Source organism: Pituophis catenifer, unplaced genomic scaffold (genome assembly GCF_029215685.1).
Source record: "Pituophis catenifer annectens isolate HBS135680 unplaced genomic scaffold, rPitCat1.0.hap2 SCAF_8, whole genome shotgun sequence".
NCBI classification, from domain to species: Eukaryota; Metazoa; Chordata; class Lepidosauria; order Squamata; family Colubridae; genus Pituophis; species Pituophis catenifer.
Window position 1 is genome coordinate 33754596 of NW_027256888.1, and position 13474 is coordinate 33768069.

The 13474-nt window shown below is 34.4% G+C and overlaps 1 protein-coding gene across 2 annotated transcripts; it reads left to right on the forward strand.

Moving 5' to 3' along the window:
• The first annotated feature begins 131 nt into the window (after nucleotides 1-131).
• CEP44 (centrosomal protein 44) lies at nucleotides 132-13234 on the forward strand. Of its 2 annotated transcripts, XM_070948758.1 has the most exons (11): nucleotides 132-268; nucleotides 1530-1660; nucleotides 3293-3440; nucleotides 3893-4039; nucleotides 4705-4812; nucleotides 6217-6378; nucleotides 7063-7272; nucleotides 8566-8638; nucleotides 9536-9660; nucleotides 9812-9849; nucleotides 12646-13234. In XM_070948758.1, exons 2-11 carry the CDS (start codon nucleotides 1572-1574, stop codon nucleotides 12719-12721), a joined length of 1176 nt encoding a protein of 391 aa, XP_070804859.1. In that variant the 5' UTR covers nucleotides 132-268; nucleotides 1530-1571; the 3' UTR covers nucleotides 12722-13234. The 2 variants fall into 2 exon arrangements, with proteins under 2 accessions (XP_070804859.1, XP_070804860.1); XM_070948759.1 differs by lacking the exon at nucleotides 1530-1660.
• The last annotated feature ends 240 nt before the right edge of the window (nucleotides 13235-13474 follow it).

Here is a 13474-nt window from a genome sequence, read left to right on the forward strand (position 1 = left end):
GAGCATTTTTTTAAAAAAGGGGTGTAATAAAGAAGTCAGGAATCTGTGGACCTGAAACAAAAACGAGTTTGCCCGCGGGAGCGCTTAAACTGCCGCTCAGCGCGGAGGTGAAAGCACAGCGCCAGGGCAAAGCGGGTCAAAGCCTTCTTTAGATCGAAGCGGCCGGACTGAGCGCCAACGGGGAGAAGTTACCCTGCCTGGGCCCTTTCAAGCGCCCTCCTTGGCCAGTTCTTCAGAAGGTCGCCAGCTTCGCATCCTAAGTGCAAATGTAAGTACCGATAAAGAGTTGAAATGAGGATCCTAAGCTTGACTGTTTTCTTTTAGACGTTTCATTACCCAAACTAGGTTATATCGTCAGTGTTAGTAGGAAGTAGGATTTTTCCCTATTAGCGCTGACGATGTTACCTAGTTTGGGTAATGAAACGTCTAAAAGAAAACAATCGAATTCAGGGAACACCAAGTGTTGGGAGAATGAAAAGTGGTTGACGGTAGGTTGCTTTCCCCAGTCAAATAAATGGAAAGAAACCGATATAGTCTTAACCAGGGGTCTCCAACCTTGGCAACTTTAAGACTGGTGGACTTCAACTCCCTCAGCCAGCTTTGCTTTGCTGGCTGAGAATTCTGGGAGTTGAAGTCCAGAGGTTGGAGACCCCTGGTCTTAACTTCTCCCACTCTTTCTTTCCTCTTTCTGCCTAGTGTGGGATCTCTTCCATGAAATTTTGTGGGAACCAAACTATCTGGAATTTGGTTATCCAACTTTGGTCTTTTTTTCCTACCGACGACTGAATGCAAAGCTTCCTCCCTTTTAAAATAAGCAGAAGAAGAACCAGATCTGTGACTTGGAATACTCTTGGAGTCATGATTGTGAAAGATGCACAAGTGGAAGCCCTAGTTAAAACACTTTCATTTTGTGGGGTCCTTAATGCTCTCTGAACTTTGCAGACATTTCATTACCAAACTAGGTAACATCATCAGTGTCAAAAGGGAGTGGGGTTTGCTCTCTGTTTATTTATTAGTGGCTTGCCTTGTCAATTACTGGGAGTATTCACTTTACAAGAAGATGCCTTTGAAGACAACTCAAAGCCCATTTAATACCCTATTAAATAGCCTTCATATTGGAAGTGAGAACAGCTAAAATTGTACAATGCCAGTGTTGGAGACACTGAAGTGATTCTCAGTAGACTTCTGGGTGCAATTAAAAGTGATGCTTTTAATTTTTAAACCCCTACATGGCTTAACTTCAGAACTACCTTCTCTAGATAGAACTATCCTGTCTGGTTTGATTCACCCTTAAGCGAAAGTTTGTGAAGTGAAGTTGTAAAATGAAAGAAATGGGAATCAGAAAGAATTATTTTCTGTAATGTCCCACATGTCATGGAACAGTGTTTTCCAGAATTCTGTATTGTATTGTTATTTTAATTGTGTTGATTTTATCAATGTCTTGTACTTAGAGTTAGTTGAACAGAATAGATGATAGATGAAAGAATGAGTAAATAAAGTTTGTAAAACAGAATTACTCTGCTTTCTAGGCAACAGTGAGCATGTATTATAATTAAAAGAATAATTATACCATGGCTACAGGAGACCTAAAAGGAAACTTGCATAAGATAGAACAAAAACTTCGGGTTATAAATTATCCTAGTGATGTGGATTATATGGGGTAAGTGGAAGCATATTAGTAGTCAATTTTTGGTATAAACATGGCTTGTTGGTGACTCACCTATTGAATTTTTCTGCTCAGCAAACAACCATTCTATTCTTTGTTTTTAAATAATGTACAGTATTATCTGAATGTAGCAAAGCAGTCTCTTATGATCAAAACAAACTAGAATGGGAACATATGATTTGTTTAAGAGTTTCCTCTCTGGAATTTTCTGGATGAAAGAAGTAACATTATTTATGTGACATTGATCAAAACTAAATGATGGAAATATGTTTTGTTGTATCATTCTATGGACAAGAAAATGAGTTTTTGGATACATTCATTGTTAATGATAAATTATTATATCTTCTGTATTACTCTTTGTTTTAGTTGGTTTCCAGAGAATCTGATTTAATGGAAACTTTGTGCAAGAAAAATTGCCCGCCCTGTCCATTACCATCCCCCCCCAAACAGCCCAAACACTGCTACCGCTGCCAGATGTCCCACAGTGGTGGCAGGGATGTGAAAATGGGATGGATACAGTTTCTGCCACCTCCCTGCTGCCCCTGAATAGGCCAAACTTTGAACAGCTTGGAGCTTGGTGCAGTGGTGGTGGTGGTGTATGAAAAATGGAAGCCCCCAGCTGCTGCTACTCTGCATTCTGCCCACCTGTTTGTTCACTCACCTGGTTCTCCCTGGTGAGTTGTCCCCACAGTGAATTGGCTGTGTTGAGTTATCCTACGATGACTTAGAGCCAATGAGTTGGCAGAAGAGACTTGGTGGCAATCTGGCTATGCCAAGTTGGCTGTGCCGAGTTGTTCCATTCCGATACAGAAGAAAGTCTGTATTTTTTTTAACAAAAATAATTTTACCATTAGGCAATTTTTCTGTCTGCTCTGGTGGCTTATAATTAGAAAATTAAATAAGAAATAAACAATAATTGAAAAATAAAAGCTATATGTAAAGTTGATAAGTGTCTAAGGAGAGTTGGGCTTTGTCCGTTTGTTTGATCTCTGTGTTGTCGTAAAGTGAAAAAAATTGTCATCCTTTTCATTTATAAATGAATCATAATAAAATAAATAATTTGTTTCCATGCCATAGCATTTATTTTTCAATAAGTATTTAGCTAAGATTACATTAACTGTTAGATGATTTTAAACTGGCGATTATTATTGTTGTTTAAACAGATTCCTACCATTTTATATAAGATACTAAACTTCAATGAAATTCAGAATACAGTATTTAAAATAGTCGACAGCACATATCAAGTGCATAGTGATTTGTTGTTGCAACATCTCTCTCCATATAAAAATTACTTTTTGAATCTCTTTAATAAAACTCAGTATATTTTACCTAGGCAGTGAATGTTTTGTCTAAAGTTAAAAAATAAACCCAGTCCTCTTTGGGAAAGGCTTAAGAAATTACCGTTTCAATTTTTGTTGTTTTTACATGTTAAAAAGTAATGATGCACTCATTCCAAAAAATGCAGATTAATGATTCTGAAAACAGAATATAAAATAGTCTTAAATAAATGTAGCCATGGTCTCCTGATAGTGTTTCAGAAATATAGAAATAAAACTATTGTGATAAAGCGGGATATAAAGGTTTCGAATTATCAGTAATTTCTTATTTCTTTTCCCACCATTACAGGTTGGCAAAGGGTGATCCATCTGTATTTTTACCAATCATTAGCTACTGTTTCACATCATTCTCAACATATATTGCAGAACTTGTAATGGAATCAGGGATGGAACTTACAGCAAAGAATGATTCACGTTTTGTTGATGCTATGTATAAGGTATATATCTTAAAATGCTAATGAGGCAATGTTACCATTAATAGTAATGAAGACGTAAAAGTGTCATTATACCTTGAAATTTAAACAGTTTAAATTTTACAGCATTATGGCATAGTGTTATAAGACTTGAATTTCTAAATGCTGTCTTCTAGCTAACATCTATATGTTGGCCTCTAGCTAACATCTCTATGCAGAGGATGCTTTCTTCCCCAAAGTGTGACCTAGAATATTTGGTTATTTATTCTTTATGCTTAAAGAAAAGTGCTCATTTTTTTTGTTCAGAGAAAGTGAGAATTAGAGCAATTTCTCAGTACCCAGAGAAAGGGTCATGGAAAGAAGCAGGCCTCTGGAATTTTATGAAAAGGCGCTTCCCCATACCTACTGTAGCTGAGCAGACATATAAGTATCGGTATTATGAAAATAAATTCCTTTTTTAAATCTATCCTCTGCAGCTTCTTCGTGATCAATTTCAGTACAAACCAGTCCTGTCAAAACAGCAGTTCCTTCAATATGGCTTTGCAGAAAGAAAAATACAGATTGTTTGTGATATTATTAGTTACATTTATAAAAGGCACAAAGAATTCAGTAACATGAATAAGGTATTGAAAATTAATTTTGTTAATTTTTAAAGAAAAAAACTAGTTAATATAAAAAATTCTTAGCATTTTAAAGAAAAAGCTAGTTTTCTAAACTCAGAAAAATGTAATAACTCACATTTTCATTAATGTTTTTATTAATTAAATCATTGCCTTTTAATTTATATGCCACTTACTAAACACACTATAATTTAGATTTTTTTTCTTTCTGATGTTTGGAACATTACAATTTTATTTATTTCATTCTTTCATTTAAATTTTTTTCCTACATCTGTCTTGCAGTTAAAGTTGCAATGGTTTTAATAATTACTAAATTAGTTGTAAATTTATTCAAATTTATGAGAAAAGTTTATTGCACTAATAGCTTTGTGTATGAAAGTTTCCACATGTATATATAGGTTTCCAAAAATTTCCCTATCCATAAATTGTCAGAATATCTCATTTTTCTCAGAACAGTTTTTGGAGAGATAGTTGTCCTTCCTTCCATATTATCTGCTGACCAGTGCTATTCCATTAGTGTATTGATAGGATTGGTATGAATTATGTATCATCCATCATGTACTTTTAAGATCCTGAGTTTCAGTAGACTGATGTAATAAACATACTCTGGTTTGCGTAAAATGCAGTTCTTAGCATAACTCTGGATATTGACTTTCTATATCTTATAGATAAAAATCCAAACAGAAAAGAGAACCCATTTGGTTAAATCTCTATCCCACACAAGTTTTTCTAATCAATCTGTTACTGTAGCTATCAGTACTGTGGATTTGCAGCAGGTAGGAATATTCAATATATTTTAATATAAGAGTTAAATATTTTTCATGTTATTTTAAAATATTTATCCTAATGGATATTTTGGTGTTCCCAGATACTATTTTTATGTTTTAACTGTTTTCAGCATAAGTAGCTTTGTTGTTAATAATAATGTTCAGGGAGGATGTTAACTGCTTTATGCTATTTTACTGAACTGATTATATAATTTCTTTTCTTAACTTTGCATCCTTGTACTGTAAGATGACTTTCAAATGGTCATAGTATAATCAATCAATCAATTTTTATTACAGTCATAGGCCAGCATTACAAATAAAAGCATTAAAAACAATAATGATAAAAACAAATATAGCAATAGCACTTAGATTTCTATACAGTACTGCTTCACAGTGCTTTACAGCCCTTTCTAAGCTGTTTACAGAGTCAGCATATTGCCCCAACAATTTGGGTCCTCATTTTACTCACCTCGGAAGGATGGAAGGCTGAGTCAAACTTGAGCCTGGTGAGATTTGAACTGCCAAATTACAGGCAGCTGGCAGTCAGCAGAAGTAGCCTGCAATACTGCACTCTAACCACTGTGCCACCATGGCTCAAAAAACAGACAAAATAATATATTATGATTAGTGGTGGATTATCAGTGGCTGTTCATAATTTAGATACAACTGTTCTACGTTGCATCTTAATCAGTTTAAGAAGGCTGTGTAAAGACTTCAGTATATCAATCAATGATTGAGGTGATAGAATGAAGATCTATTGATCTATTTTTCCCCCTTAAACCGCTGAATCTGACAATTCTGTCATCTCTTATCTTAAATTAACAGTCTGCTAATGGATTATTTTTCACTGAATGAGGACAGTCATACAAAGATTGCTGCCTAGGAAAATTGACATTTCTATTCCACTTTACTCTGATTAATATACAGCAGAGATAGAGATTAAAAGGAACAATTACAATGGATATTTTAAAAATGGGCTCTCTTTTATTAGCGTATCATTTGTTGGCTGTTTTTCAATCCCTAATTTGAGCAGGATAAGATATTTGGTTATAGTGGATTTCTCAATTATGAATGAATTTTTTAAAATAAAAATAATTTTTCTTAAGAAAGCATATTAAGAAATCATATCCATCACTAACCACATACTCTGTGAAATTTATGAATTTATGAACTTGACATTTAAACTGATTCTCACAATTATACAAATGGAACTGATGTTCAAAAAGAGGGCCTACCTTGCCCTTGAGGCTTGAGATTACCTTCTGTGTAATATTAAGGAAAGCAAGTATTTGTAGTGAATATCAGTGCAAATATATTCCACAGATACATTAAATCAAAATGCTTTTTAATTGAATCAATTTTGTTTAATACATCCTTTACTATTACTTTGGGTGGGGTCTTTTACATGGACAGAAACCTCAAATAGAACGTCATAAAAGTGTAACTAACATGCCTGATGAAATCATCCCTGAAGATTTCATCAGTGAAACGCTGCAGGAAGTGAAAGATTACATTGTAAATAAGGTTGAAGTTTTGGATTATGACACTGATGTCTTGGATAATATAGATGTACAGGTAAGCCCATTCTTATTTTCTTAGGCCAATTCTGCTTGTTAAAACGACATTTGAAAACCAATGTTTGTAGTAGTACTAGGAGACAAATCATAATTGAATAAACATTAATATGACTAAAGCTATTTAGATAAAAAGCTTTTGCATTACTATATTGAACTGAATAAATTGATTATGTCTAATGAATAAATATAAAGAATTGGTTCTAGAGTTCTATAAGTTTTGTTGCTTTGACAAGGCAATCTTATGGTGCAGGAAAGCATGAAATATGACAAAAATAATCACCTTTTCCCCCTCGCCACTTTTGTCCTGTGGAAGTCCAGCTGCACTCAAATGTAACTCAGCCATGGGATCAATGAAAATACAATATTTTCTATTGTTTATGTATTTCAGGCAATGCATGTCAGGTAATGAATGTTTTGCTAACTATCCTTTCTTCTACAGAGCAGATCTAAAATCAAATCTGAACTGGCAACAGGTTATATGTGAATTATTAGAACTTTCACCAGTCTTTTTTTACTTATAGGTTGTGTGGTATGAGTGCTAGTGCACAGGGTTCTAGTGAATGAACCAGCACTGTGGATATGCTTTTTGACTTCATATGGAGGTCTTTACATGTTTCATGTAATTAGTAAAAATCTAAACTTGTGCTATGACTATAGTGAATGAAAATTATGTTATTTTCAGGTTGTAAAGAAGGACAATGAATTAGAAGACTTGAAGAGTCAACTTGCTGAACTGCAGCAAAAGTTTCATTCATTGAGCAGTGTGGACGAAAAGTTACAGACTTTAGAGAAGAAATTGCAAGGGAAAATTGTTATAGAAGAGAATGAGTGGAATAATCTTTTGAGCCGTGTCCTCCTCCTTGAAACACAACTGTTGCTTCATTCGAAAACAGTATGTTTTATTATGTACTTTCCTCTGTGTTAAAAATTAGAAATACAGTAATCTAATATTTAATTTTACTTTTAAGGATTATCTGGCTTAACTATTAATTCAGATAGCATAAACTCTCCATATTTTATACTGCATGAGGTTATCAAAACTAAAGAATGTTCTTTTCCAAAGACAACCTTCTAAAATATTATTTTTTTCAATTATAATGGAAAGCCTATAGAAACTACTGAAAATAGTAACTCTATTCCAATTGCTGCTCTTATTTATACATTTACTATTACTTCATATTAATGAACATAATTGTTAATGTGTGGAATATTGCTGTGTTGGCTATTCATCACTTTTCTGTATTATTTGAAAATTCTCTATTTTAAGTAATTTATTTTATTTTTAATACATTTCTAGTGCTATGCTAAAATGATATACAGGTTTCTGCTTCTCAAAGCATTATTTTAAAATTGTAAATTTGAATCAGAGAATGTATAACAAAGAGGCATTATTTTTGTGTTCAAGATAGGATCATTGTTGCTTTTCTTAGTGTTTGTCCTACATGGTTTCAGGAGTGATTGGTTTTGCAAGAGATAGTTTGTTTATCAGTTGGCTGGTCACAGAGTCTTATACCATTAAAAGAGAGTGACTCTCAGCTGTGTTCTGTGCCTGAGGGAGAATTAGAAGCTGTCTCTCCCTGCTCATAGCCTACCACTTTAACCATTATACCCTTCTGGTTCTCTTAATGTTTGAAAATACATTGGGGATTTAATTACTTTGTTTTTTAATGCAAGGGTTTTGAATTCATACTAAAAATATCCCAGTAACTCTTTTGTATCATAGAAAAAAAGTAGTAGATCTAATCCATGAATGTTATACTATCAAATGTCAATAGTATAGTACTAGAATTTTTGATGATATAAGCAGTAAACTATGCAGTTCTTAACCATATTTAATGAACTACGATTTGAAACATAATCTACAAAAATATCACTTTAACTCAGGTTGGATAGTGTTTCAATTCAGCGTTTGAAGGTTATGTTAATCACATAATACCAATTCACGGATTGTGATACTGTAACTGCAGTAAAATAGGAAGATTGGATTTATATATCTAAGAATTTGATTCCTGAATTAATTATAATTTTTGAAAGTTAAGACTATTGAGTATGCTACTAATATGTTATAAAAATGATTATAAAATAACTTAGTTATTGCAGAAGTAGGACTGAAAACTTCAAAATAACTAGTTGTTTTACAGAATAATTCATGCGTTATTAACAGTAAAATATTTTTCAATTTCAGGCTGATTTATCTACAGCATTAAATAATGTGAGTGAAGAAGATTCTTCTAGCAGAAACATGACTCCATCTTCTGGTAAGTACTTCTTGCTATCAGTCTGCTTCCCCCCCCCCCCCCTAAAATGCTATCTAATTGAATATGTTATATTGCATGGAAATTTAGTCAAACTGAATTTTAGTTACTATGGCATATAGTGTAGTCACTTTTTAAATACTTTAAATATTATTGCTATTTAGCAACTTAACTAGCTATTTAGATTTTAGTTATTTCAATGTTTTTAACAAGATTTTCAGAGAACAAAAATAAAAATTTCTGACAAATATGTTCTGTTGTATTCTTTCAGATAAAGAGTCTGAATCAGGAACAAATTTAATCAGTCTCTGTGGTTTCAACTGTATTGTTTAGTATTTTAATTGAAAATTGAATTTTCATTTTCTCTAAAGCATTATATTTTGGTAGTAAGCTACAGTACTTCTGTAGAAGTATCAACCTATAAATTAATTTTAGTGTATGACAGTTGAAAAAGTTTTGAAGTATAATAAAATACAGATGCTGTTTCTAAGCTCTGAGATCAATCTGACAATTTCATATGCTTTCTTCCTTTAGACAGAATTAACTATTATTTTCTCAATATAAAAAGATTGGCATTTCCATATAGGGGTTGGTTGTTTTTTAAAAACAACTTGTAGCTACCTCAAAAACATAGGCAGAAAAATTACAGATTCACATCTTGTAAATTGTAATTCTTTGAACTCTGTAGAAAAGGTTTCTGTTGGGAGTAAAGTAATTATCATGTTGCATTGATTATAATACTGTAATAATTTACATTATAATAGTCACCTCTGAATTCACCTGAGAATATTGCTTTACAAGTTCTTATCAGTTTCTTTTATGAATATATTTTGTAAATCAGACTATATGATTAAAATGTGTAAAGGTAAAGCTGATCTTTAAAATCTGAGTTTTTCACAGATAAAGAGAAAGTAGAATTGCCAGACAGTCCTCATCAGTCATCTGGATATAGTTCATCTGTATCTGCAGATCCATCTCCCAAAGCCCTGGCTGTTAATGATGATGTTGTGTCAGAGATTTCAAAGGTAAGTTAAAACTGACACACACACACACACACACACACACACACACACACACACACGTATATATATTGGCAGAGCTATAGAAAGTTTGTGATTTTATTTGTCTTTGGTAATGCAAGTGTACAAAGTTAAAACTCTTGCTTTTAAATTGTAGGAAACAACAATTCAAAAAATGGAAAGAATAAGCAAAATGTAAGTAAGATGATCCAGTATTATTTTTTAGCAAATAAGATTTCAAATGTAGATACAGAATACAGAAAACAATTTAATGGACCTTGATTAAAGCAATATCAGTGTCACGTTCCAGTGTTTAGCAGCCAAGAAATGCAGATAACAAAGTTAATTGGGCACTTTTTATCTTGCAAGCTGGAAACCCGACACAGAGTAACAAACAATGAAGAAAACAAAGTCAGTTCTACTGTGGTTTAACCCTCCACCCCTTAAATGCTCTCTACCTTGCCCCCACGGTTCCACCCCTTAGGCCCGCACCTTATACTTCCCACCCCTCATGCATTGCCAATTTGCCCATGTCTTTGCAGTATCTGAGCTTCTTATCTGGCATGCCATGCTCTTTTCCGGCATGTCAGGCTCCCTGCACCTGTGCGCGCTCTGCCACCCATATGTTCTTCCATGCATCAGCTGTTTGTGAAGCCCGCAGCTGAGGTGGCTGTCTGAGGACTCCATAGATGTGGCAGGCTGCTCGTAGATGTGCCTGCCTTTTCTGCCGCCCGGCAGGGGGCCTGTGTATGCACCCTGCATCGCTCAGTTGGGTGGTATGCGGGTGTTTGGTGGGTGTGGTCGGCAGGCTTTGACACATGTCCCAGCTGGCGGCTCTCCTTTCCTGCCCAAATAGCAGTCCCAGGCTGGCTGGTGACCCAGGGGCTGACATGCGGCCCCCCTACCACAGGGATGACACCTGGAAGGCAAAGGACACCATGAGACGTCTCCTGGATACTAGCCCCCCTCCACCTCCTCCTGGTTTCCTTGGGTTTTGTTGATGAAACCATTTCACCAACCAGGATGCTCTTATATCCTCGCTTTTCACCCACGAGGCTTCTGACATTGCACTAAATACTGTAGTAGGCCCCTGTGCCTACGGGAGTCCAGGATCCATTCCACCTCGTAGTGGAGCTCCCCTCCCACTTGTATGGGTGGGGGCACCTGGCTTGGGGGCCCCCTTATGGTTGCTCTTTTCACTGGGCGTAGTAGGCTGCTATGGAATACTGGGTGGGTTTTACCTAATAGGTTTTTAAAAAGTTTTTTTTTATTAATAATACAAATTAAAAACATTGAACATAGTATGATGTCTCCGGTTTAAACATTTTTGTCAAGTTTTACCTTGCAATCAATACAATTCCTTATCTCTATACAAGTTTTACACTATTTATCACATTTCAAACATGTAGATTCTTTCATCTATGAAGGTTATATCAATACCAAGTTCGTTCCTTTCTATCACAGAAAACTAACATAAAAACGTCTAAACATTCAACTCGTCATACTCATTTATCCCAGCATTCCTCCTCCTATCCAGCCAATAATAAAATTTGTTCCAGATTTTGTAATACCTGTTTTGTTCTTATCTTTTAAGTTTCAGAGTCAACGTGTCCATTTCCGCACAAGTTAATATTTTAGCTAATACTTCTCTTTATTTTTCCACGTTTTACCTAATAGTTGAGTGAGTTTGAGTTCCACTGTGACTGGATTGATGACTCTCACAATGGGGAATAGCCCTAAGAACTTTGGTGCTAGTTTTCGGCAAGGTACCTTGAGCTTGAGGTACTTTGTGGAAGATACATTTGCTCCTTGATGTGAAATTGGGCTTGCGGACTACGCTTTTTATCCACTTGCACTTTGTAGGCCTCTGCGGCTGTCCGTAAGGCCCCTCCTGACATTTTCCCACACACATTGCATGCCAGCAATCCACTCGTTCAGGCTCACTTCAGCAGAGATTTCCCGAGGGCACTCTGGTATCTGGACAAAGTCAATCCCATTTGCTATCCAGAAAGGAGTGAACCCGGTGCTGCTATGCACCGTGTTGTTATAGGCCACCTTGGCGAATGGTAGTAACTTGGGCCAGTCAGTCTATTGGTACCGCACATAGCAGCGGACATACTGTTCCAGCATCGCATTGGCTCTCTCGGATGTTCCATTGGTGGCGGGGTGAAAAGCAGGACTGAGGCCCTGGGAGGACCCCACCATTTTCAAGAATTCTTACCAAAACCTAGCAGTAAACTGTATCCCCCAATCAGAGTCAATCCTCCTTGGCAGGCGATAAATGTGCACAATGAACAGTTTTGCTAGCAACCGGCTGGTGACCCAGGGGCTGATAATCAGATGAAGTGAACAGAATCTTCCATTATGTGCAGGCAAAACCTTCTATTTACTATTTTACATATGCATAAATAAATAAAAATGCACAAAGAAAATCTCATTTCAATTTCAATTGTGCACACCACTCAGACTTAGTGGACATTCCATTTTAACTGAAACTCCTCCCTCATCAAATTATGAGTATACTGTACATGTGTTTCCCATACTCCCATGAGGTAGTATTTTCTTTAAATTGTATTAGACAATAAATCAAACTAAAGTTCTTTATTATTAAAGCAATGAGACATATTTTTTTTATTTTTGGAAGGCATAGGAGATGCTTTAATAATAAAGTTTAAAGTATTTATTTGCTAAACTTTTTTTTTTATTAGCAGTGCTTTGCTGAAAAAAGTAATCTTCAATTAAGTAGTAATCTGGTTTGAAAAAGCAGTGATGTTTTGTTGGAAAGTCTTTTTTAAAAAAAACTCATAATTTTTAAGTTTCTAGTGAGAAATATTTATTGATATGGAAAATTAAAAAGTCATTTAACATAATAGAATACAACTGTTCAATCATATTTCTATAAATTTACCAATTTTAATGTAGATACAAAATTGCTACTGTTTTTACATTTTGGAAGAGTCATTTAACTGTTTATGTATTTTATGTTTTAAGGGTTGAGGAAACTTCAGAATTGTTGAAGATTTCACGTAACACCTCTTCAGAGTATTCTTCTCAACCAGAGAATTGAAACTATGTGTGTCCATGGACTTTTTTAGAACTCTTTGGATCTTTTTTGTTGTGTTTGGGATTGAAATTATTTAAACTGTTCCTTTTTTTAAATATATATTTTGTATATATGTGTGCCATTGATAGGTATCATTTTATTACAAATAACTCAATATGTGGCAACATTAATGTACCCACAGTCTATTTTTGTAACAAACTTTTCTGGCATTAGGTTAAATGATATATAGTCATTGACAACAGGCTCAATGACTATATTTTATATTTTGTTGGAAATATTTTAGCTGGGGTTTGCATATTGTACCTAAGAAAAACATGTATATGCCATCAGTAAGTGTGCAAGCCTTTTACACATATTGTATATATATATTGTTTTTAACATATCTTAAATACATGCAGATATATTTTAATATTTATCTGTGATAAGAGCAGCAATATATTTCAGCTTTCATTGTGCATGATAAGAGTAAAATATATTTTGATAAAAAGTTATTCAAATAAATAAGATTTTGATTTTTTTTTTGAAATAATTTTTATTACAATTTTCCTTTACACAACTCTAGTACATAATCAACAGACTGTGTCATTTTTGTATACTTTGGATCAACATTCCATACAATATATACATTATATACATTCAATATCTAATCCTCAATAGCCTTATGTATATTTCCAATTTTTATTTCTATTATCTATCCAAGTGTACCATTTTTCCCAAACCGCATAAAATTCTGAATCAGCTTTTTCTTTTAGTTCT

Bases quoted from the DNA above. Each gene is read 5' to 3' on its own strand.
- CEP44 (XM_070948758.1), top strand. From the start codon at position 1,572: ATGGCTACAGGAGACCTAAAAGGAAACTTGCATAAGATAGAACAAAAA. The intron at 8,639-9,535 runs GTAAGTACTTCT...AGTTTTTCACAG, and splicing joins AAACATGACTCCATCTTCTG to ATAAAGAGAAAGTAGAATTG. The intron at 9,850-12,645 runs GTAAGTAAGATG...TTATGTTTTAAG, and splicing joins ATGGAAAGAATAAGCAAAAT to GGTTGAGGAAACTTCAGAAT.